The sequence below is a fragment of the Elgaria multicarinata genome, chromosome 2 (assembly GCF_023053635.1).
Source record: "Elgaria multicarinata webbii isolate HBS135686 ecotype San Diego chromosome 2, rElgMul1.1.pri, whole genome shotgun sequence".
NCBI classification, from domain to species: domain Eukaryota; kingdom Metazoa; phylum Chordata; class Lepidosauria; order Squamata; family Anguidae; genus Elgaria; species Elgaria multicarinata.
In genome coordinates this window covers 2,952,052-2,978,096 of record NC_086172.1, presented here as the reverse complement: position 1 = coordinate 2,978,096, position 26,045 = coordinate 2,952,052, and the positions used below count along the sequence as shown (strand labels likewise).

Genomic DNA, 26,045 nt, shown 5'->3' with positions numbered 1-26,045 from the left:
GGAAGCGGGAAGGTGCATGCAGGTGTACACACACACTCTGTCTCCATCGATCTGGGCATTGACTTTCACTGCGCTTAAGAGTGGGCTAGAGAGGATACCCTGACACCAAAACATCATGACACCATCTAGTTTAGGTCTCTCTACCACTATAGCTGTGCTGACTTTAAATCAGTGTATGTAATGTACCAACAGAGAACTATCTCAAGGGATACCAGTGTAGAGAGCTTCTACCAAATCCTTAGAGAGATTGTACCCTTAGAGATATAAAATTCTGAAATAGCCTCTTTGAAACAGTTACGTAGTTATGTAGTTTCTTTGTTGATGTCTAGAAAGATTAGATGGACTTACGAAATACGTGTTCATTTTAAACTCGATATCCCTATAGTGACTGATTCATGGCAGAAAGCCTCCTGCACCTGCATCTAAAGCTTCAGCTGTGCCATTTTTCCGTTTGGACCAAAAGGACTCATTTTTAAAAAAAATGCTCTCTTCAAAAGACTTGATTAATTCTTGTTTTGTAAAAGAGGCACTTGCTTGCTGTTGGGTAGTGTTTTCCAGAAAGATAATCTGAAAGGTCTGGGTGAGCCACCATTCCATGTTCCGTAGAATGATATATGCACCTGAAAGAGTTTTGAGTCCAGTTAAAATTTAATATCTGGTTTGGACAAGAAAGAATCTTTGTCTCATTTGGCATTTGATGAAGAGGGCTCTAGTTTATGAAAGCTTGTGTACGATAAATTTGTCTTTAAGGTGCCATAGGGCCCTGGTTTTCTTAGAACACCATTACTTGTCTGGAGTTTCTGTTTTTGAGCCAATATTTGTGGTAGTAGCATAATGTTTGTAGCAGTGTGGCATTAAACTTGGTGATCTGTTTGTCATCATGTTTTTTTCTCTGCTCTCCCAAACAAGGACAACTAGGGCATGAGATCTCTACTATGTAAGCCCCAGGCCACAGCTAGACCTAAGGTTTATCCTGGGATCCTCCAGGGTTCGCCCCTGCCTGAGCACTGGATCCCCTGTGTGTCACCTAGATGAAAAGGTTCGACCCCTGGACGATCCAGGGATAAACCTTAGGCCTAGCTATGGCCCCAGTTTACTCTTTTAAATGTATTTTGCTTATGTATCTTCCCTTGTTATATCCTTTATTGCTTATGTTGTATTTTATGAATTATTTTAATTGCTGTAAACTGCCCAAAGAACTTCGGGTATTGGACGGTATAGAAATGTAATAAATGAATAAAAAAATAAATACATTAACAGATTATTTATAAGCAGCTAAAGATAATACTTTGCTTATTATCTGTTGTCTCCAGAAGGTTAGCTGCAATATAGATATCCTGAAGGGAAGTCAGCTATTTCCTGGCTGATGATTGCAGCTGCTGCCTTTTTCTTCCTTTCTGAAAACAGGAAACAATGAACCATGAAACAAAGTTCTGGGGTTCAGAATTAGTAAGCTATAAACAAACTTACAACAAAACAAAAATTGGGGGTGGGGAACCTGCGAGTGAAACTTTTGCATTTTGTGCCTTTACTTCAGCAATGCAACAAGGAAAGATCACTTCGTTTACTTAAGAGTCAAATGCAATAGTACACAATGGCTGCATTTGGAAATCACTTTAATAAGATGGGTTAGCAAGCTACTCATAGTAGCTTATTCTGAAAATAAGCTACTGTTATCCCCCACATGATCAGATAAATAAACTACCATGCGTAGTTTATTAAGCTACTGAGTGTAATCTGAGCCACCCACTCCTCCTCCTGCCCTGCTGTAGACCTTCCACCTCAGCACTTGCGCTGTTTCACCCATTGACAACATTGCAGCAGCCTGTTCTAACCTTCCACAATATCCCAATGAAAGGGGAGGGTGTAATTCACTGCTTCCAATGGTAGCTCTAAACTGCTGGAAGTATGCAGGATTGGGACCAAACTTCATACACCGCCTCCGCTAGTCAGAAGGCACCTGATGCATCATCAAAACCCTGCGTGATTACGCACAAAGGAGCGGAAAGGGGATGGAACAAATAAACCCAGGGCAAAGCTCCATACACAGCATCCTCTGACAGGGATGCACACAAGGCAAAATGACAACCCTGTGCAACTACCGCCACCTGACTTAAGATGGTGTTTGACACTCGGGTGTTGTGGGGTTACAGAGTGCACTGCTGCAGGAAGGCTTAGGGTGTGGTCAGGCTGTGAGCACAATCAGTTGCTAGGCAGACCATGAAAATAAAGATCTGCAGACTGGAGGAGAGTGGCAGCAGCGGTTTTGGCCGCTCTTGCCAAGCAACACTGTAAGTGACAAAAAATAACCCACTGTGACTGTCACCCGACCTGATAACCCATGATGGGTTAAATAACCAACTCTGCAGAACGTGGGTTATCAGAGTGGGTTATTTTAGCCAAATAAGACATCATACAAGGACGACCACGGGTCTGGAAACAAAGCCCTATGAGGAGAGACTGAAAGAACTGGGCATAGAATCATTTCATAGAATAGTAGAGTTGGAAGGGGCCTGTAAGGACATCAAGTCCAACCCCCGGATAAGCGCAGGAATGTTTAGCCTGGAGAAGAGAAGAAGGGATAATTGACTGAGGGGAGACATGATAACACTCTTCAAGTACTTCAAACATTGACACACAGAGGAGAGCCAGAATCTCTTCTTGATCATCCCGACCATTGGGCTGTTGGACTACAGGAAGCCAGATTCCAGCTGAACATAAGGAAACCTTCATGTTAGAGCAATATGGCAATGGAACCAATTACCTAGGGAGGTTGTGGGCTCTCCCACACTAGAGGCATTCAAGAGGCAGCTGGACAGTCATCTGTCAGGGATGCTTTAGGGTGGATTCTATGGGTTTAAAAAATCCTGACAGACAATATGATAACTCATAATATTAATATATAGGCAGAATTTGTATGTTCTCAAAATTGCCAGAAATCCAAAATAAACAAAACTTGACTAGAAGGCTGCTCTGTACAAACTAGTTTATGAACTGTCCACCTACTTCTTCAAGTTGAAATTCAGCATAATAAAGAATTTCACAAACTTTTGTAGAGGAATAATAAATAATAACTTTTAAACCTATTGTCTGCTAAGGCTAGTATTTATTACAGTTTTATTATTGAATTTTATGGGCAATATCCAGTATTGCTGTTGCAGTCCCACCGTTTCTTTTGCAGTAGCATTAGCAGTGTTGGATACTGCCCTAAATGAACAACTCTCAGAGCTTTGCAAGAGTGATAGATCAATAATTCTGTTAATGTATATCCTAAATCATTCAGTACATCTAAGGTATGGGAGGGCAACCTCTAGTCAAGGGGCTGCCCAGTCTGGCCTGCAGAGGCTGGACACCCTCTGCAGGTCCTGCTCCCTGGCTTGGGGAGAAGAAAACCCTCTGGTCAGAACCTGCCTTAGGTTGTTGCATGAGGAAAAATGTGAGATAAAAATGTAATAATAAAATTAAAAAAAGAATAAAATATCAAGGGGATGCCCTTGCACTTGACCAGGGTTTGCAGAACTGGATTCTGCAAGTTCCGGCCAATCCCTTTCTGCACCACTCATGCCTCAATCAGGATGCAAGCCAGATAAGAAGGAGGTGCTTGACTTGCTTGGGGCTTGCAGGAGCTGGTTCTCCAAACTCTGCAAGTCCCTTCCTGCCGCACTGGCAGACACATGAGGGACAGGAAGGTACTCTAAGAGCCAGGGAGTGGACATTTTCAACTCTTGTCCTCCCAGAGCAAGGTCCCCCTGGGGGTCGTATTGTTGTGATTCCATGCCCCTCCTGCTGCAGGTGCGAGATAATAAAGCCATCTGCTGTGTAATCCACAAGGCTTTATTTGACAAAAAACAACTCTTCTCACCTGAATTTTATTTAATTATTTATTTATTGCATTTTCTATACCTCCCAATAGCTGAAGCTCTCTGGGCAGTTTACAAAATTAAGACAATTCAAAACAAAACAACAGTATAAAACCATAATATAAAATACAATATAAAAGCACAACCAAGATAAAAACAGCAGTAATGCAAAAATACAAATTTAAAATACAAATTTAAAACAGCAAAGTTAAATTAATTTATAGACTGTTAAAATACTGGGAGAATAAAAAGTTCTTCACCTGGCGTCTAAAAGAATATAATGTAGATGTCAAGCAAACCTCCTTAGGGAGCTAATTCCACAGCTGGGGTGCCACAGCAGAGAAGGCCCTCCTCCTGGTAGCCACCTGCCTCACTTCCTTTGGGTGCATGAATGCTAGGAGCTGTTTTCTAAGCTTAATTTGACTAACAAAGCTAGACAGTTGCCTTCAACTGAAGCAGGACTTTTATCTACAATCCAAGAGGCAGTTTATCTCGGGGAAGGTCTTTTGGGAGGAGCTTCTTGCAAGCCGCTACCATAAGAGACCGCCTCCCACCTCCTCTCAACTCTGCCCTCTTGATCCTGCAGCAGACTCTGGGATCTGTCAACTCTGATGTTTCTTCCCCCTCAAACAGAGGCTGAGTTCCCAGGAAGTGGAGGAGAGGGTCTCAGAGAGGGTCTCTGAGCCATCTGCATTCTTGCAGATAAGCTGCTGGGAAGATTCATCCTTGTCTCCCAAAGAGTCTTGGAGAATCCTCTCCCCTGCTTCCTGTGCTGGCTAGTAAATTTCTGGTCCTTCTTTGTATTCTGAGTCTGCTCGACCCCCCGAAACCCCTTCCCCAGCACTAGGGAGAATAGGTCTGATCCTGACACATATAATGTCAGGGGCTGAGGCGTGGTATGGTGTGGTGGGGAAGAGGCAGGGACGGGTCCCCCCTGACATCATTGGGTCCTGGGCCCTGGTTGCTAAGTAGCACACATAGAGGATGATTTAAAAAATCTATTGCCTGTACATTACTGCTGCTTTTGCTTGTGTGTCTGAAATACAATATCTTGGGATAATACCTTTAAAATAATATCTGAATCGTAATTATGGGGGAAAGCCCTTTGTCATAGTCCCATGGTGAGATAGTTTGGTGCAATATGTATTAAGTAACAGTACAATTCCAGTTTTCTCAGTACCTCTCCAAAAGAGTACACTGCGGACAAACAGAAAAGGTGGAATCCACCAGAGAAATAAGCAAACCCACCAAGTGCTTTAGGAGTCCTCAGCCCAATATACAAGACCTCTCCTCTTACAGAGAAGCTGAAGAGGGCTCCTGCGGGTGGTACTGCAGCTTTGGCCAGTAATTGTAAAATTAGGGACAAATAATGATGCTATTCCATTTTGTTTTCAATACTTCATTAAATAGTTGACTGATAGTATTTTAGAAATGCCCTGTTTCTCTCCCAATTCAGTAGTCTGAATTTCTGTGACTGAAGTTTTTACTGGAAAAACAGCACCATCTTGCGGACAAAATTAAAATATACTGGATACAAATTATTCAATATTTGTCTAATTTTATTTTGGGGTGGGGGGATTTTAAAACAAAACAAAACAAGGAACCCTAGGGAGGGGAAGTAGTAGTACTAATAAGCAAAAATAACAAGGTGATGTGGAATTTTAAAGACTAACAACATTATTATTATTATTATTATTATTATTATTTTAAATTTATTTATTGAATTTTCATATAAACTAAAAAATACATAACTTGCAAATTATATGACTAACACTAAATGATCACACAATCATATCCAACAAATAATACTAATAAGTGCACCCACCCACCACAGGGACCAACTAAACTGCCTAATTAAACATCCTTCCAGAATTGTAGTGACTCTTTTGAAGGTGTACATCCTTTCCTCTTTGATAAAACAAAATTTAAAAATATTCCCCATATATTTTCAAAATCATTTCTATTCGATAGTCCTCTTTTAACTTCAATGCTACATGTTAACTTATCATTAATAGCAATATCCCACACCTCTTTATACCATTTTTCTATTTGGTAGTCACCTTGCACTTTCCATTTTCTTGCTATCATTAGCCTTGCTGCTATCAATAAATTTGTGATTAAATCTTTAATAGTTTGAGTCCCCTGGACCTTATCATAAATTGATAATAATGCTATAGTAGAACATACCTCTAAATTTAACCCAGTTATTTTATTTATCTCTTTAAATACCATTTGCCAAAATTTCTGTAAATATTTACAACTCCACCACATATGAACATAGGTGCCAGTTTCCTGGCATCCTCTCCAACATAAGGCTGGATGTTTCTTATCAATTTGATTTAATCTTACTGGTGTTAGATACCACCTCCAAACCACCTTATAATAGTTTTCCTTTATCCTTACCGACATGATTTTCCAAATACGCATATCCCATATCTTCCCCCAGCTCTGATTACTTATTTGTCATGTTAAATCATGATCCCATGCCATTTTAAGATAATCTTGTTGGCCCTCACTTTCCAACAACATTTTGTAAATTTCACTTGTTATACCTTTTATAATTATATTTTCTTCTTTATCTTCCCTTTGTGTAATCATCTTTTCAAATCTTGTATACTCTCTACATTCTTTATTTTTCTTTATCCATTTAGTTATCCATTGCTCTATACCAAGATATCTTTCTCCCTCTTAACACTTCTCCTGTTTTTTACTACTCATCTTTTCCACCCAGTCTTTTAATTTGATCATTTTCTGTTCTCTTAATGCCATATCCAATTCCTTTTTTAAATTAGCTGGAAAGTTTTCTAACAACAAACTGGGGTCAATGGGGAGGTGGCTGATATAAATTTTTCTTTATGCTTTACCCTAAATCTCTAAAATATTCTTTAAAAGGGGGTTTTCAATTCTTTCCAACAACTTCTTAGTAGGTTTACTAAAAAAAATATTTTCTTGTTTCAAATCAAGTTCTTGTGATTCCACCTACTATCTATAATATATCTCAACTGATATATTATAGTAAAACTTTAAATTAGGGAGACCCAATCCTCCTGTTCTCTGAGATTTATACCATCTTTTCTTATTAACCCTTGCTTTCTTTATCCTCATTACAAAAATTGTTAAACATAGTTTGCCAATTCTTCAATTCTGCCTTCCGATACTTTAATTGGTAACATCCTAAATAAAAAATTAATCTTAGGCAGAATCTTCATTTTAATAACTGCTATTCTACCAAACCATGAAAATCTCATTTTTCCATAATCCTCTAATTTTTTCTTAATCTCTTTCTTTAATTTATTAAAGTTTTCTTTTTCTAAACTATTTAAATTTCTTGTAATATTTATACCTAGGTATTTAATTAAATTCCTTACTTTAATATTAATTTTCTTGCTAGTCAAATCTTGCTCTTCCACTTTTTTATAATTAAACAGCATCATCTCTGATTTGCACCAGTTTACTTGCAAACCTGTCCTTTCCCCGAACTCCTTCAAATGTAATTCTATTCCTTCTATTTTTTCCAGTGGGTTTTCAATTGTTAGTAGAGTGTTGTCTACTAACTTATCTTATATATCTTATCTTATACTAACTTATCTTAAATCTTTTCTTTATTCCCTATCCCTTTAATACTTTTATCCTCTCTAACTACATTAGCTAAAATTTCTATAACCATAGCAAATAGTGAGAGGGGGCATCCTTGCCTAGTACCTTGGCCTAAGGAAATTTGCTCTGTTATTCCATCGTTCACTATAACTGATGTGCTATTTTGTAAGTATAGTTGGTTTATCAATCCCTTAAATCGGTCTCCAAACCCCAAAGTTTCTATTATCATTCTTAAAGCTGGCCATTCCACACAATCAAAGGCCTTGATACCCAAAGCCATCAACCCTGCTTTCAAATTGTTCCTCTTAATTATATTTATTATATTCAATACTCTCCCAATTAGGTTGGACATCTGTCTTCCTGCCATGAAGCCACATTGATCCTTTTTAATATATCTGAACATAAACTTATTCATCCTTTTTGCCATTATTGCCATCAGTAATAATACAACTGTATTATGGCAGGGGTCCCCAACCTTTTTGGACCCATGGATGCATTAGGGAATTTGAGATACTGCTGTGGTCACTGCCACAAAATGCCTAATCAATGGGTCGCTGCTTTGGCATCTCCTTTTGCGTTTATGGATGTTAAGCTGCGTCTTGTTCAGCAAAAACGGGTGCTCTGTGTCTATTGAACACTGCAACATCTCTTTAATAAGGGATTGTCTAATTCAGGTAATTCCTGGCAGTGCAATACACTTAATGCTTCTTTTAATCATATGTTTTGGTAATGTCCAGTAGTTGTTCCTTTTTGTGGGGAGGATTTTACACAGAAAAAAATTGTACTGGTATTTTAATATTCACTGATGTATATGCTCTTTTAATTTTTTTACCTGCTTTATAGAAGTTAACAAATGGTCAGGGTAAATGGATTCTCTGCACCTTTTGACAGTTAACACACTAATATTGGAAGGATAAACATTCACCAGCTTACGAGTCAGACTCGTCCTTGGTCATATCGGCCCCTCAATCCCTCCCATCCCTGGATCGCGCTTCGCCATCGGAAGATAGTGCTCATTTTGTGGAACAAATCCTACACATGACCCAGTCTTTAGGCATTGATATCCAGCAAACATCTGAGCAAATTTCCGACCCATTGTTCGATGCCATTTATGCAGACAACACACCACCGGTTGTGAGACCGTTCCTGCTGACTCTTCTCCACACCTCCCACCAGTCATGGAAGGCACCATCTTCTGTGACGCCTACCTCCAAATGTCTTGAGAGCCTTTATAAGATACAAGAGGATGCTTCCTTTCTTTTCATGCATCCTAAACCAAACTCAGTCATTGTTGAATCTTCACAGGGTTGCTCGAACAAGACACACACAGCCCCTGTAGATAAGGAAAGGTGCAGGCTCAATATTATCAGGAGGCGGATCTACTCTTCAGCTGTGCTCACTTTTGAAGTGTCTAACTACTTGGCAATGATGGTGTGCTACCAGATCATCCTTTGGGACAAAATTTCATCCCTGACTGCTCACCCACGTGATGACCAATGGGAAGTTGCTCAAATGTTCCAAGCCGAGGCTTTGATGCTTTCCCGATTACAGCTTAACTCTTTGCGCCATTTAACTGACTGCGCCTTGAAATTAATTGTTGGGTCTATAGGCCTCCAATGCCATGCCTGGCTGAGGTCTGTGGGCTTAACACCAGAGGCTCGTTCCCACATTGAGGACCTCCCTTTTGACAGAGAAGGGCTGTTTTAACTTCTCAACAGATGATGATATGGATACCATTCAAAAAGCCTTTTCTACTGTTAAAAAAATGGGAATCTCGCAACCAACCCAATATTCGACATACTAGCGCTGCTTGTAAGGCCCCAACCCTCTTTCCAGAGCTGACCAGCAAGCCAAGCCAGGCTGCTATCAGCAGACACATCAACAGCACAAGAAGCAGGCTCCATCGCCTCACTTCCACCAACCACGCACCAAATTGGACAGCTTCGCTAAACACGTGTTTGACAATCAGCAGCATCCACCTCGAGCAACTCTCTTTGATGCCATCCTGTTCCCCTACCACACCATGTGGGCCATGATCACCTCAGTCACCTGGGTCCTCTCCCATCATCTGTGATGGATATCAAATAGAGTTCAAGGTCCCCCCTCCTCTTGGCACCATGTGTATCACCACACCATCACAAGCCCTTCTGGAAGAATCTCACCTTCTCCTTGAAAAGGGTGCAATTTAACATGTAACATCTGACCTCCATAGTGGCTTCTTTTCATGCTATTTCACTGTGCTGAAACAGGATGGGAGATTTCAACCCATTCCCTTTCTTTCATATCAAGAAAGTTTAGAATAGTCACACTAGCCATGATCTTTCCGCTCCTCCAGCGCGACCACATCGGTCAGTCTCAGAGATGCCTACTTCCATATTGCTATCCACAGAAATATCTCTGCTTTGATATCAGTATGGAAGTCTTTCAATTCCAAGTCCTTCCCTTCAGTCTCGCCACTACCCTGAAGGTATTTACAATGTGCATGGCAGCTGTCTGTGCTTACCTTCAGATGTGGAAGGTCAAGATCTTTCCTTACCTCAATCATTGGCTCATAGTAGCCCTGTCACAGCTATCTGCCCTACAAAACACAGCACTAGTGTGTCAACAATGAGAAATCTCAATTCATCCCTTCCCAGAGGATTTCATTCATCAGTGTGGACCTAGACTCTTGCGCCTTTTGAGCCTATCTACCAGAAAACAGGTGGACAGACTGACAACAATCGGCCACTGCGTGAACGATCCAAAGACTACTAGGCCTAATGGCCTCCACTGTTTATGTTGTCCAGTGGGTGCAGCTGTGGATGTGCCCGCTCCAGTCCTTTCTCCTCTGCTTGTTCGACAGTACAACCGATCCACATAGACTTCACCTCTCCATACTGGGGAGAGACCTTACCTTCAGACTTTACAATGGTGGATGAATCCATCCAACCTGTCAAAAGGGATGCCCTTTCTCCACCCAACCCCGTTGAAGACGATCACGACCGACGCATCGAACCTTGGATGGGGCACCCATCTTGACTGTTGTGTTCATGCCTGTTCCCTCTGGCATTCACACGTGCTGGCAAGCTGACATGAAACATGCACATCAGTGAGACTTCTTTAATTGAGGAAATCACAAAGTAGACAAGCTTAATGGTTAGAATTTCCAAAAACACTTAAAGCTGAATGATGGTTAGAAAGCTTTAAGCTCTTTTTTCTGAAATGATCCTTAAGGCAAATACTCAGAGGGTGTGTGTCTATAGGGTACACCAGTAACTGCTTTGAGCTTCTCCAGATGCCACAGATGCTGGCACCTCAAAGGAACATGGCCAATCCCCTAAAAGAAAGTCCCAGGAAAGGTTACTCTGAGCCACCAAAGCCGGGCAGAGAGATCCGTCACACACTTGTCAGTCTCAGCCTACCACTACTGAGCTGACCCTGTTACCATGACTCCTCAAGCCCAGGAGTCCCATCCTTCTGCTAAGGACATATGCAAATCCAAGTCTATGAAAAGCCTCACTACTTTTCACAGTTCTTCGATATCCAAAGTCCAAATAGCAAAGCGTCCATGTGCAGAGTCATTTCAAAGTCCCAAATGGAGATGGAATCCAAAGCAGGAGGGAGGCCAGGCATTGTGTCGAGAGATGAAACCTAGCAAAGCTTTTTCAGCTTTGCATCAGCATTTAAGGCCTATTCAAAGCCACTTGACAGACAGGCCCCCTGACCTGTAAACCATGCCCACGTGCCAAGAGGGTGGGATGTTACAACCCACTTCGAAGAGCGGCCCCCACTTTTTCCAAAACAGTCTGAAGTTCCCAGAGAACCAACAGCTTCAAGGTCGAGAGACAGGGAGTGAACAAGCTACTCCCATGGGAACTTCTTACATAGATAAGCTTTCAGAGAACATCTGACATTCTCAAACCATTTCTGAATTTATCTACCCACTAGGTACAAGGCCTATACCTGACATTGACCATCTCCAAATGCAAGTACTCTGGTCCGACTCCGAACGTCCACTCCGCTTCAACACCCTCGAACTGCTTGCAGTGAGGAAGACACTGGTCGTGTTTGAGACTGAAATCCGACATCACCACGTTCGAATCCTTTCGGACAATATGTCCGTGGTTTGGTACCTCAACAAACACGTTGGCATGCATTCAGTGCGCCTCTTAGCCCTGACTCTCAACATCTTCGACTGGTCGATTCCAAAGGGAATATCCCTGACAGCCTTGCATATTGCTGGGCAAAACAACCAACTTGCAGACACTTTGAGCTGCACCTACCTCATGACCCATGAATGGGAACTTTTGCCAAAGTTACTCCACAACCTATTCAGGTGATGGGGATCACCAAAGATAGACTTGTTCATGTCACCGACCAACACAGTTTGCAGACAGTTCTGTTCGCGGGTGGGCCATGGCAGGTCATCCCTTGGGAATACTTTTCCCAAATAAATAAATAAAAGCACAACAATTCCAAATTCAGCACATACAAAAAAACCACCATTAAAAAGAGCTGAAACTGTAACTAGAGTTCTAAATGGCTGCTGGGACACACTGGCTCTGTTTTCAACAAGATAATCAGCAAGATAATCACTGGTGAACATTTTATTATTAATTATTACATTTATAATAGCCAAAGTTCTTACAGCCAAAGCTCTCTGGGCGGCTTACAAAGATTAAAAACATTAAACATTTAAAACCCAATATACAAACTTTAAAACCATAAAAAGCATAAAAACTGACTACAGGTGGCAACTCAGTCAAAAGCCTCATGATGTGACCATGGCCAATTAAGCCTTGCTTTTTCCTACAATCATCCCAGCCTCTCATATTAACTTTGAACAGGGGCTGACCAGCTAACTTTAAGGCAGGGATATGAAACCTCAGATCCAGTGGACAGACACAGTCTATTTATCTGTTCCCTCTGTTTCCCCTGCTTACTTGAGTCATCACCAAACTCAGGGAGGATACAGCGAACACCATATACTCATTGCACTATGGTGGCCCCAACAACCTTGGTGGCCCCAAAGCTGCAGTCAGCCCTGGCTCTGACGTCCAATCTCTCAAGTGTGCAAACAAACTTACCCCACCCCCACTGCACCCACTGGTACCCCAGAGGATCCTCTCTGTCATGCTCAACTCTCTAACAGGAAAGCCCTTTGAGCCACTAGCATCCGCAAGCCTCAGAATGTTGACACTTAAGGTTACCTTTCTAGTTGCAATCACCTCAGTGCGCCATGCATCGGAACACTCTGACCTCCTGTACCTCGCCTTTCACATCGTTAAAGCTGTACTCTGCCTGGACCCTTCCTTTCTCCCTAAGGTGCTTAGTGCTTTCCACCTCCACCAGGACATTGCTCTGCCCACATTTTTAAAGGACCCTTCCTCTCCACTAGAGTGCACACTCCACTCACTTGACATCCACCGGGCACTTGCCTTCTACAAATCACATACAGAACCCTTCCGGAAATCACCCCATCTTTTTCTGAGTTATGGGGGACCTAAAAAAAAAGAATGCCAGTCTCAACAGAAAAGCTCTTGGCATGGATTACTCAAATGATCCAACTTGCTTATGAGCTCCAAGGACTCCAACTTTCCGGCCCGGTGAAGGTCCATTCCACTTGAGGAATGGCGACATCTGTAGCCTTTGTTTCAGATGTCGCCATTCCCAGGCTGCTGTCTCGAGTCAGTCAGTGAAAGTCCAACTTCCCTGCTGCTGATGGTGACTTCTGCTTACTTCCCAGAATTCCTCAGGCATATGCAAATTAGCCCTACCACCACCTAAGATCCCAGGCTGCTGTGTCAAGTCACTCAGTCAAAGTCTAGCTTCCCTAGGGCTCATGGTGACATCTGCTTACTTCCCAGAATTCCTCAGGCATATGCAAATTAGCCCTACCACCACCTCAGATCCCGTGCTGCTCATGGTGACTTCTGCTTACTTCCCAGAATTCCTCAAGAGCATGCAAATTACCCCTACCACCACCTCAGATCCCAGGCTGCTGTCTTGAGTCAGTCAGTCAAAGTCCAACTTCCCTGCTGCTCATGGTGACTTCTGCTTACTTCCCAGAATTCCTCAGGCATATGCAAATTACCCCTACCACCACCTCAGATCCTGTGCTGTTGTCTTGTGTCAGTCAGTCAAGGTCCAACTTTCCTGCTGCCCATGGTGACTTCTGCTTACTTCCCAGAATTCCTTAGGAGTATGTAAATTACCCCTTCCACCACCTCAGAATCAATTTACACACACAAACACACACACACACACACACACAGAGCATTGATGCCTGAAAAACAGATAATTTTGGAGATGTTAAAGCTCCCATTGGGCATAGCTCCCCTCTGTTATTAAGTTTGGAAGCGGCCCATCTCTGCTCTGGAAGATGGAATGCTAAAGTAGATATGCCCAAAGCAGCTGAGTGACTTTGGCCTAATTCTGGTGGGGGTTGTGGTCTTCCTTTGACACCCCCTTAGCCAGCGGCAGTTCTATCCAGACAAGATACTCTTGCTTTGCTGTCGCTATGTAAATTACACATCCCATCAAAATGAAGTCGTTCACATCCGTACACCGTTTCACTGCTGTTCTGCTCTGTTGTCCTGTATTACTCTGATGACTCCAGCTCATTCATTCTTATGAAACCAGGCAGGCAGTCTTGTTTTAGCGTTTTTAACCAGGTCTGTTTTAATATTATTAACTGATTCACATAGGACTACATCATAGATTGTTCTTCTTACATGGGTGTTAAAATATAATCCGCCAGTGTGTGAATATATGTAACAGGATAAGTATGTGTACATCCTTGCGCTAAATATAAAGCTAGCTTTTTATTAATATTGTATAATGAGTAATATAATATAAATTATTTTATATTGCTAAGTATCTTTCTCGCAAATGCTCTTTCAATGCCAAATAATGATTGATAGATTCAGAGATTCAAAGGTCATCTGGCAGCAGCGGCACTAACAGTGGTTTCACACAGACCTAGCAGAGTAGGGAACAAGGGGATAGTCCAGTAATGTTAATGCCACCTGCAAAGCATTTAGAGCCGGGAGGTCTGGGTTCATATTCCCAAGCTGGAACAAAGCTGAAGTGGGTAACCTTAGGCCACTTGTCCCTACCCCATGGCTGTTTTGAGGAGAAAATCCCATATACGCTAATACCTTTGTTTCTTGAAGAATGTGGCAGATAAATTAATAATACACTTTTAAAACTAGAACAAAAGTGCACCTGAGTTTAAGAAAGCACATTATTAATTTGAGCTAGCACTCTAGAATCTAATGTGGTCCTATGGCATAATCACATGAGCTTAAACTAAGGTTACCATTTTTTGTCTTTCAGAAAGAATCAGTTTACGCCAGTCTAGAACCCTGAAGAACTATTTAACAATGGACATAGATGATGAAGAAAATATGAGTAAGATGTGTATATTACATGGTGCTAAAACTCTTGACTGTTTCTGCAGACTGTCAATACTTATGATTTCCCAGTCAGTAATCTTTTGCTTTAAGTCTGTATGAAATCAAGATGATTTCCCTCTTTTTGTTGTATGAAATAAGATACACTATAATAGTGAAAGCTCATTGAATGCTTATACAGATAATGAGCACAGTCCTGGAAAAAGGACACCTAAGCTGTAATCTTATTCACAACTGCTTGAAAGTAAGTCCTATTGAACTCAGTGGGGTTTACTTCTGAGTAATCATGTATAAATTTGCACTGGGAGGATTGGCGGAAGCTTTTACAGCCTTTCCGTTTCCCATTTTGCTGTTAAGAGCAGCTTACTCACTTACCTTGGGGCGAGGGCGCAGGAGATTCCGGATCCACATCTCTCCATCCCCCTCCTCTCCTTGACCGCTGGAACACCCTGCGGCGTCTCCAGCCTCTGTGACGTCTGTTCTTAAACCTCTCCTTCGCTGCTGCCACCCTATTCTTTATCTTCTAAGAGAATGAGGGAATCCTAAACCTTTGGGTGTGAGTGTGCACACTGTGGTTGTTAAGCTTCCCCTTAAAATGCCAATGCCTATGCCACTTGAAAAGCTCCCTCTTAAGGTAACGTGGTCCTATGAAGTGGTGCTCCAAAATGCAAGAGAGGCTGACATTAAAATAAATATCTGTCACCCCGCTCATGTACTTGTGGGGTTGAAGGAGTGTTAGATCTCACCCAATAGTTCTTAAGTGATTTGAAGGAGGTATGATAAAGATATGATTGCCAACATATGAATACATATCCATTTCTTTTCTCTCACTGACTCTAATCAGATGGGTTTCCAAGTTTGTGAAGCACTGCAAAAACCTGCAAATCTTGTTGTCACAGACAATAATGGCATGAGTGTGCATACCATAGCGGTAGGGAAATGCGAATCGGACTAATGTGAGCTTGCCAAAGTTCTCGTAATTCCATCTTTTCTTTTTGCGTGAAAAACTGCATATTTTTCCAAATGTTTGCATCAGTTGTGTGCATATTCGAAACTCGTGTATTCTTCTCTCATTGTTTAAAGCATATTTAGGCACATTAAAAATACATATTTTTTCATGCGCGTTTTTCAAATGCATACATGCTGTCAAACACTTTTGATTTCATCCTTGAATCACATTCCAAATTTGGAAATGTACACACTTTTACGGATCATGTCTGAGAGCTTGTCTTGATGAGGGGAAAAGAAGGGAGAAATGAATTCTCAGGATGCTGAACTTTCTACAATAAAAAATTCAGCATCCTGAGAATTCGTTGCTCCTTTCTTTTCACTTCATGGGATGCTTTTCTCCCCCTGCTTTTGCTCTTTGTCTTCATGAGGGAAAAACCCCGGGATGGATCTGCGGTGGCCCCAGGTCATTTAGATGACGCAGCAGCCATGGTGGAGCCATCCCAGCGCTTTCCCCTGAAGCTCCAGTTTAAAAAAGTCAAGGACAAACCGCCACTTTTTCTTGTGAGCAAGGCGCAGATGCGTATTCGCCCTCTGTTGCTCCAGGGTTACTTGGAAGCCTTGCTGCCACCTTCAACGCTGAAAAAGCTATTGTCCCTCTCCAGCCTTAGTCTTTTTCTTGGGTTGGTCTCCTTGCAGATGGTGTCTCTTTGCCTTTTATTTGACTGTGTACAGTACCAGAAGGAGCAAGATACATTGGCCAGGATCCATGCAACTAATTCCCCAAACCCATGATCGACTTTTAAGGGAGTTAATTCTTGTAAATTATCTTATGTGATTGAAGATAGTGGTGTATATTATGTATATTGCTTTTGAGATGTTGAAGGGAGAAATACCAAATACCAATATTTCTTCAATTGCGATGCCCCACCCAGGGATGGGACATGCATGTCCCAGGAAGCACAGCCACACAACTGAGCAGGAGGAGCAGAGCGCGACTCCATCTCGCTGGGGCAGCCCCATGCAGGCTCAGGAACGCCGCCGGGTACTGACAGTGGGGGGACCCTTGTGGGTGTCCCCACCCTGTGGCATGAAGGGTTTTTTTCATGGGAACCAGCACCGATAGTAGGTGGGAGGATAGAGAGGTGGGGGTGGGGTGGGATCAGCTAGTCAACACACAGTTCGTTAGTAGTCAACTCATGGTTGATTATGATCATGTTGTGTACCCCTTAAATAGTCAACCGTGGAGTTGACTATTAACACACGATTGACTGTTGTGTCGTCTGAACACAGCCACTGTGTTGTCATATTGTTGTGATAATTCTTAATTGGTTGGGATTGTCCAAGATAGGAGGAGGAGGGGACCATCATAGCAGCAGAGAGGAGACACAACTGTGGATGGGGAAGCAAAAAAGGTACAATGAAAGAGTTTTTAACTTCAAGCACTCTGCCCCCCTCCTTTCAGACTGATCAATTTCACAGGTGAATATTAGATGCAGCACTTCTTTTCCTTAGTTTAATCCCATGGTACCTTGGTAACACATGATTCTCTGAGCATACCTATTCATGTTCATCATAATGTTAATAATGTTCCTGTGTTTGTATCCTGTCCACCCCAGTTTGTCCACAGATGGATAATGAGCTTAGAGCTTAATATATTTTAACAGCAGTTTGAGAGTAAACCAAGGATAAGCAGTTTTCAGGTATTTACCACACCACATCAGTAACTTAAATCTTTGTCCTAGGTTCCTCTGTAACTTAAGAATTTGCACCCATATGGCCTCAGTCCTACATCTAGCATGAATCTCGTTAGTGAGTCTTAAATGTATATAGGTGGCACTTTTCATTAACTTACCCTTGATATTCCATGAGACATGAAATCCAAAAATGTATATGCAAAATTCAGTAGATAATAGCCACAGAAATTTGATTTTTTTAAATTTTAATTCAGAGCAACACTAACGTGTTTTTAAAAAGCAAAAAGGAAAGAAAACTTAATTGCTAGAGCATTAAAATACTTAGGCTGTGTACAGATGTAACATTTTGAAAATTATTTATCTTTCCTCTTAATGATGGCTCTAGCTGTAATCCTGCTTCAGTAGCTGGAGGGGGGAGCCTTGCTTCAGAGAGGATAGTCTTGCTGCAGGGAAAAAAGGTTTGTTTTCCCTATTTAAAAAAAGAAAATTAAATTAAAAACCTGCAGATCTAAGCTGTAGTGCTGGAGAGGGTGGAGTACACTTTTTCACAGAACAGAAGTTTTTAAGTATTAAGAAAATGGTCTTTAAATAGTGGGAGTGATGGGAAACTGCTAACCTTGCTTAGATTTCTTTTAAAAGAACCATGTGTGTGTTTATATTAATTTTTCATCTTCAATCCCTAGATCAGTGTTGCCAATGCTGTTTAATAGTAATCATTAACAACATTGCCCCAGGGTTTGAAAAAGAATAATAATGATTTGTTCTTGAGATGTTGGGGGTCAGGTATTTACAGGTTCAGCTTGAAACAAACTGAAAACCAAAACTTAATTAACAATAGCTTGCAAGAGAATGTATATAAATGTATGTGTATTCTGCAACTGCAATAGTGCTTTATACAGCCATGGCTGCTCTGAAAATGTTATGTTTTAACACAGCTATACTATTAAATTTTCCATTTGAGGTAAAATTTAGCATTTGTATGAGCATGTTTCTAAGAAATTAGTTCTTAGAAATATGAAAACATTTGTTGCTTTAATTTTATTTGCTGATATTGTCTTTTTAACCTGTATGTTTCTACCCAGTCTCTTCTAATTTTCTGTTTTTTGAGCACCGAAAGGAGTAACCTATCAAGCTTTTGCTGGAGGATGTTATAAATGAAAATTTAATAACAATTCCATCAACTTTGTCAACTGAGTGAAGTGGTGTGTGCCTGCTTTTAATTGTTGGGTAAAAGACAAATTTGAATATACTATTCAGAACAGCAACGTCTGAATTTCAATCATGCTTTCTTAATGGTATGAATATATTACCAGCATCTGAAGACTTCTAGTTGGAAATCTTTCTCTAGCAAAGTAGAATTTTATTTTCCTTTGGATTTCTTCATGAGTAGTAATTTGCTTAGCATACTTGAAGGAACTCTTGCCCTGTAACAATAAGTTTAGAAAATGAATTTCTATATTACTACCAAGGCTTCTATGTTAAACCATATTGTATTTCATGTACTATTCAGTTAATAAAAAAAGAAAGTTTATAATAAAATCAGAGATGTTTACTGCCCTCAATAATCCTTGTTTTGTATTGTGAGTATAAAGTTCTTGTAAGGTTTTATGTTAATGTGTATTATAAGGCATCTAGTTCGTTAATAGGGCATTTGGAATCCTAGACATTTAGGGTACAAAAGGATTTGAAGGTTATCTGTTCCAACTTCCTGTTTTGATGTAAGTATATAATTTATTTATTTTTTTAGTAGAGAAGGCAGCTCACAACATTTTATAAAATGCATTGGACAAAAGATAAAAGAAAAGCAGTTCATACGGAGAAGCTTCTTGATGTTGTATTCATCTGTCTGCCTCTTTTTCCTACTCCTGCCTATAAAGCAGCTGGTGTTAGATTGCCCTGTACTGAAGAGGGGACAGTTCAGCTGGAGCAGAAGCAGGCAGCTGATGTTGTCTCCACCCTGGCTTGACTCCAGATTTTGTGGTGGAGGTCTTGGAAGGGTGCTCTCAGTGCCCCCCCCCAGTAGTGGTCAGGCCCCCTCCCTGGCAGTGCAGCTGCAGGAGCAGCTTTGTCACCTTTGTCTCCCCCTAGCATTGCTGATAATGCCTGTCAAAATAAGAAGTTGCTATTGCAGAGAAAGAAAAGGAAACTTTTTTTGCAGAAACAAATGCATATCATTGACCCTCTTTAGTTGCACAAAGTATAAATTTATAATACTGGTTGAACCATATGGAGAAATCATAAAGATGAAACGCCTGTGCTATGTGGCATGCCCATCAAAGACCTATTCTTTCTTCATTATTAAGTATTTATATTACCCATTTTCCCACCTCTCCAAGATATTTGAAGTGGGTTGCACACAAATATTAAATTCTTAAAATCCAATAATCATCTAAAGCTATCCAAACAAAAGCAAGACCACTAAATCTCCAAATAAATAAATAAAAGCACAACAATTCCAAATTCAGCACATACAAAAAAACCACCATTAAAAAGAGCTGAAACTGTAACTAGAGTTCTAAATGGCTGCTGGGACACACTGGCTCTGTTTTCAACAAGATAATCAGCAAGATAATCACTGGTGAACATTTTATTATTAATTATTACATTTATAATAGCCAAAGTTCTTACAGTCAAAGCTCTCTGGGCGGCTTACAAAGATTAAAAACATTAAACATTTAAAACCCAATATACAAAATTTAAAACCATAAAAAGCATAAAAACTGACTACAGGTGGCAACTCAGTCAAAAGCCTCATGATGTGACCATGGCCAATTAAGCCTTGCTTTTTCCTACAATCATCCCAGCCTCTCATATTAACTTTGAACAGGGGCTGACCAGCTAACTTTAAGGCAGGGATATGAAACCTCAGGCCCATGGGTTAAATCTGGCTGGCTGTTATTCCCCAGATGGAAATTGTTCAAATTGCACAAGGAACATAGATGTGTTGGGAATTAACATTGCAGCTGTCTAATGATATTTTGGTTCTTCAGAAGGCAACCAACCCATCACCAAAAAGACTCTTATGGTGCAATCCTACGCATGTTTAGGCAGACTGGCTAGAAGTTGTAGGACTTTTGATCTAAACATGCATAGGATTGTGCCCTTAAGTTGCTACTTCAGTGCTTCATAGTAAGGGACTAGAATAGTCAGCACCTAATGGAATCAGTGGGTAATTTAGTATGGTGGAGTTGGGCAAGGATTAATAAAGAATAATAGGGCATTTGAGGAACCTCATCTTGTTTACATGTGGTGTCCTTCCCTGCATAACTTCATAAGAATAGGAGGCAATTCCTTCTCCAACACAAAGGGGTGTGAGGAGTGAGTTAGAGATAAATGCGCTAGTGAGATAGAACTTGCACATGTCTGTCCCACTCTAGTATGGCTCTGCTGAACAGATTTCTGCAGAGCAGACACCAAGAACACCTAATTTTGCTGCCAGGGTTACCCAACGTAATTTGAGTAAAGTTACATTTATCTTTCCCTAACATTCTACCTTTTGAAGAGGTCTATAGAATATTTGGAGTTAAGGGTGTAGGGCAACCTGTTACCCTCCAGATGGTTCATCTGGAGAATCCTAGGTTTAAATGTTCATGTTGCTGAGTGGACTTAGATAAAATGCCTTCCTTATGTTTACTACTACAGCTCTTAATTAGTTTGCAGACCGGTTGTTATCGAAAAGAATCACAGGATCAGCCATACCAAGGGCCAGTTCATACAACCGTTAATGATGATGAATTTAACCCACTTTTAAACTGAAGTTCTCATAGCAGCTTGTAAAGTTGACACAAGCTGATGTTTTCTTCAGATTCTTCTAGGCTAAATGAGTCTTATGAATGCTCCAACGTATATCTAAATCTGAGCATAAAAATACCCTGGAGCTGTAACGTCTGATTTTATTTATTTATTAGTTTCCGGAAATGGGGCCTTCCAGCCCCTCTGCTTGGTCATCACCGTGTCTTCCAGACAATTAATAAAATTATTCAACTTCCCCCCGGATCCTGGTTCCCCCCCCCCTTTTCGGGGCCTGTCTGGCAAAACCGAACAGTTAGCCAGCTTACAACTGTGTGCAGGAAAAGCAGCGTGATAAAAGTGCCCACATGGTCTTCGTTTACTCCCTCTTCAGCGTGTGAAAGAAAGAGGAAGCTGCTGTTCCAGAAGCACAATTCATTTTGCAGCTGGATGTGGGGCTGAAATGGAAGGCTGCATTGCTCCCTGGGGAAGGACCATGCTGACTGAAGTTAGCCAAGCAGAGGGGGGGGGGGAAATGCAGGTTGCTTACCTGTAACTGTAGTTCTTCGAGTGGTCATCTATGCATTCACACATATGGGCTTTGCGCCTGCGCAGAGACCAGACCAGAACCTTCTGTAGCTGAGTGGAACGTTTTTGGCGGGAACCCCTCCCCCACGCTACCGCGCACGTCCATGGGGTTCCCGCCCTTACCTCAGTTTACAGGAGTCCGACATTGTGCCCCCATAAACATGAGTGTAATTTCAATAAAGTACATTCCACGTATAACTGTGTCATTTGTAAGTCTCACACCACCAAGTGGGGATGGTGGGTGGGTTGTGTGAATGCATAGATGACCACTCGAAGAACTACAGTTACAGGTAAGCAACCTGCATTTCTTCTTAGTGGTCTCTATGCATCACACATATAGGTGAGTAGCAAGCTGACATATCTTTGGAGGTGGGTTGGTGCATCATCTGAAGATCTCCGAGAGCACTGTCCTTCCAAACAAGCAGTCGTGCCTAGCACGGGTGTCCAAACCGTAGTGCCTAACAAACGTGGATGGAGTGGACCACGTTGCAGCTCTACAGACTTCTGTCAAGGGAACACCTCTGCTGAAGGCAACAGATGTTGCGACAGCTCTGGTAGAATGAGCTGTCACAGGTTTCACAAGCTCTAGTTTAGAGATAGAGTAAGCAAGTTCAATTGTCTCTACAATCCAGCGTGACAGTTGCTGGCATGAAACAGGGAGTCCCTTATAAGGCTCACCATAACAAATAAACAATTGCTTTGTTTTCCTAAAACTCTCTGTCCTAGCCTTGTAAAAGGCAAGAGCTCTCCTTACATCAAGTGTATGTAAAGAAAACTCAACAGGTGTTGTTGGATTCGGAAAGAAAGCTGGTAGAGTGATATATTGGGGCAGATGAAAGGTTGACACTACCTTAGGCAAGAAGGCAGGGTCTGTGCGTAACACAACCTTATCTTTGTGAAAGATAGTGTAAGGAGCATCTATCCTGAGAGCTCTAAGCTCACTTGCATGTCTAGCAGAAGTGATGGCTACTAAAAAGACAGTCTTGAATGTTAGAAGCCTAAGGTCAGATAAGGCCATGGGCTCGAAGGGCTTCTTTGTCAATGCCTGTAACACCACTGATAGGCTCCATGGTGGAACGATACTCTTTACTGTCGGTATCATATTTTTAAGCCCCTTTAAAAATTTCCTCGATGTTGGATGTACAAAAGGTGTAAAACCATCCATGCCTCAATGAAAAGACGTAATAGCCGCTAAGTGAACTCTGATGGAAGTGAGTTCGAGTCCCTGCTGATAAAGTGCCAATAGGTATTTGAGAATCAATGACAAAGGGCAAGATTCAGGTGCTTGATCGTTTTCCAAGGCAAAAGTTTGAAATCTCTGCCACTTTGCCGCGTAAGATTTTCTCGTTGAAGGCTTTAGTGATGCCAACAATATATGGTCTACAGTTAAATCCTTGGTACGAGAGGAGGAATGGATGATATTCTCCATGCCGTCATCTTGAGGGTCGACAGGTTTGCGTGTCGAACCCTGCCCTGGTGTTGAGACAACAGTGTCGGTATCGGCGGGAGTCTGATGTAATTCCCGTCCGACAGTCGAAGGGCGTGGGAGAACCACGTCTGTCGAGGCCACCACGGTGTGATAAGGATGCCGTCCGACCTGTCCGACTGGATTTTGGCCAGCACCTTCATCAACAGTGGAAACAGAGGAAAGATGTAAAGAAGATTTCTTTTCCAGGTTCTGGTGAAAGCATCTCCTAGCGAGTGCTTTCCTCTTCCTGCTCTGCTGCAGAACCTGGAACAAGCTGCGTTTTCTTCGGTAGCGAAGACATCGACAGCAGGGAGGCTCCAGTACCGAAAGAGAACGTCTCTTACTTCGGTATCGAGCTCCCATTCGTGGTCGACGTGGAAAGACCTGCTGAGGGCGTCCGCGATGATGTTTTCCTTGCCCGCTACATGGATCGCCGTCAGGTGAGTATTTCTCTTTATGCACCAGTTCCAAATCCTGAGTGCCGATCGATTCAGAGGATGAGACCTTGTCCCACCTTGTCTGTTGATGTACGCCACTACCGTGGTGTTGTCCGTCGCGATCAGGGCGTTTCGGCCCTCGATCATTTGTGAAAAAGTTTTTATTGCATTCTCCACCGCTAGCAGTTCTAGGTGGTTGATATGATGTTCCCTCTGGGAAGGAGGCCAACGGCCCTGAGCTGTGAGGGAGTCGCAGTGTGCTCCCCATCCGATCAACGATGCATCCGTCATGATCGTTATCGAAGGAGTTTCTTGCTGGAAGGGAACTCCTTCTAGGAGCGTCGACATCGAAAACCACCATTTCAGAGATGCCCTTACTTGCGTCGGGATCGACAGGTAAGTTCGCCGGGCATCGTGTCGAAGATCGAAAGTTCTTAAAAACCAGGCCTGCAGTATTCTCATTCTGAGTGTTGCAAATCTGATGACTGCAGTTGTAGTTGCCATCAAGCCTAATAGCCTCTGAATTGTCCATGCCGAGACCTTTCGGCGGCTCTCGGTAGCGATGGCTAACTCTTGAAGGGTGCTTGCTCTGGTCGAGGGCAGGTATGCTCTCCCGTCCCGAGACGATAGGGTTACCCCTATGAAGTCCAGCTTCTGCTGTGGGGTCAAGATGGATTTCTCCTCGTTGACCCACACCCAACGAGACCAACAGGTTGAGGGTGGTTGAAATGTCCGCTACCAGATCTTTTTTCGGGACCGTGAAGTATCGGGAGAAAACCCCCTGGCTGAGTTCCTCTGCGGGTACTGGAGAGATAGCTCCTTTCGCTAGGAGGGTCTGTACCTCGAGAAGCAGAGGAGGGGATGGCGCCGTTACTTTCACCCCCGAAGAAGGAGGAAGGACATCGAGCTCGATGGCATACCCCGAGTTGATGATAGTGAGCACCCAGGAGTCCGATGTTATTGACTCCCATTGATGGTAATGTGGTGCTAGGTGGTTCGCAAAGGGAGGTGGATCTGGGATAAAGAAGTCAAACCCGCTGCTTCTTAGAGAAGTCGGGCTGACGTTTGCTTTGGAGCTGCTGCCTCCGCTGACCTTTCGCTGTCGACAATTGTTGCCTGGCTATGGCTGAAGCTTCACTCTGGAAAACTCGTGCCAGCTCTTTTTTGTCCTCTGGGAGATGTTCACATAGTGATCCTATTTTCTCCCAGAGGAAGAGCTGGTATCGTGCCATGGTAGCCTCGTAGGCTGATGCCCTGATGCCCAAAGAGGCAGAGGAGTAAATCCTCCTGCCCGTATGGTCCAACTTTCTGCCTTCTCTGTCCACGGGTGCAGAATGTGCCTTCTGTGAGTGGCCTTGAGCCGACTCCACTACGATCGAATTAGGTTTGGGATGTTGGACCAGAAACTGTACATCTTCCTCTTGGACTCGATAGAGGGTCTCTAGCCTTTTCGATGTGGCTTGAGTCATAGCCGGTGTTTTCCAAGATAATTGAGCTGTTTGCTTTAAAGCATGTGGAATAGGGATGGCAAGTCGTTGGTTGGTTGTGGACTGGAAAACGTCGTAGATTGGATCGACGACCGATTCATCCATTTGCTGGATCTCCAGTCCTAATGCCTGAGCCATTCGAAGCATATGGTCAAAAAATCTGACCATATCGTCGGAAGGGGAAGAAGGGTCCTTGTCATGAACCTCATCTTCTGGTGAAGGCATCGATGGAGTAGCCGACAACTCCGACTCAGAATCCGATGGGTAATTATCCTCAGGCAAGGATACTGTAACCACCTGGAGGTCTACATGCTCCGTCGGTACCGTGGTAACCGCGGCAGTCGATGCCGATGGCTGCGTACGGTGTCGAGCCGTCGACACCGTGGACGTTTGGCAGGCGGTGGAGGCAGTAATAGATGACACATCCTCGTAGGCGGAGGTTGCGCATAATATTCTTCTTGAGGGTACTGGTGGTCACCCTGGAAGTATCGTTGTGGGCGATATCGATCCCATACATAGTCGCCACATACTGATTGGGGATAAGAGTATTGAAAAGCTCCTTCCCATTGACGCCTTAGAGTGTGCCTTGGCGAAGGCGGTAGAGGGATTAGTCCCTGAACTTCTTGCAGCCTGGCAGGCTCTCGGAAAGAGGCCGCTGAAGCCGAATCCCGCAACTCGAGGATGTGTCGGTACCGTAGCCATCGGTACCGACTGGGATCTCGATACCGAGGGAGGCCTCGGTATCGAAGCGGTCGGTATGGCAGGAGGAGTAGAGTGACTCCTAGCCAGTTCCGCTGTGCGGGATGACCCTAACGAGGGTTTTTCCGCGTCTCGCTTCTT

At 42.6% G+C, this 26,045-nt stretch overlaps 1 protein-coding gene across 4 annotated transcripts in view; it reads left to right on the top strand.

Moving 5' to 3' along the window:
• ADARB1 (adenosine deaminase RNA specific B1) overlaps window positions 1-26,045 on the top strand; it is an 85,402-nt gene that overhangs the window by 12,019 nt on the left and 47,338 nt on the right. For 2 of the 4 annotated variants that reach the window (XM_063115922.1, XM_063115921.1), the window contains exon 2: window positions 14,775-14,849. In XM_063115922.1, the coding sequence (XP_062971992.1) occupies window positions 14,822-14,849 (28 nt within the window). In that variant the 5' untranslated portion in view covers window positions 14,775-14,821. Of the gene's footprint in view, window positions 1-14,774; window positions 14,850-23,518; window positions 23,722-26,045 lie in introns of those variants that run through there. The other 2 variants (XM_063115919.1, XM_063115920.1) reach the window with 2 other exon arrangements.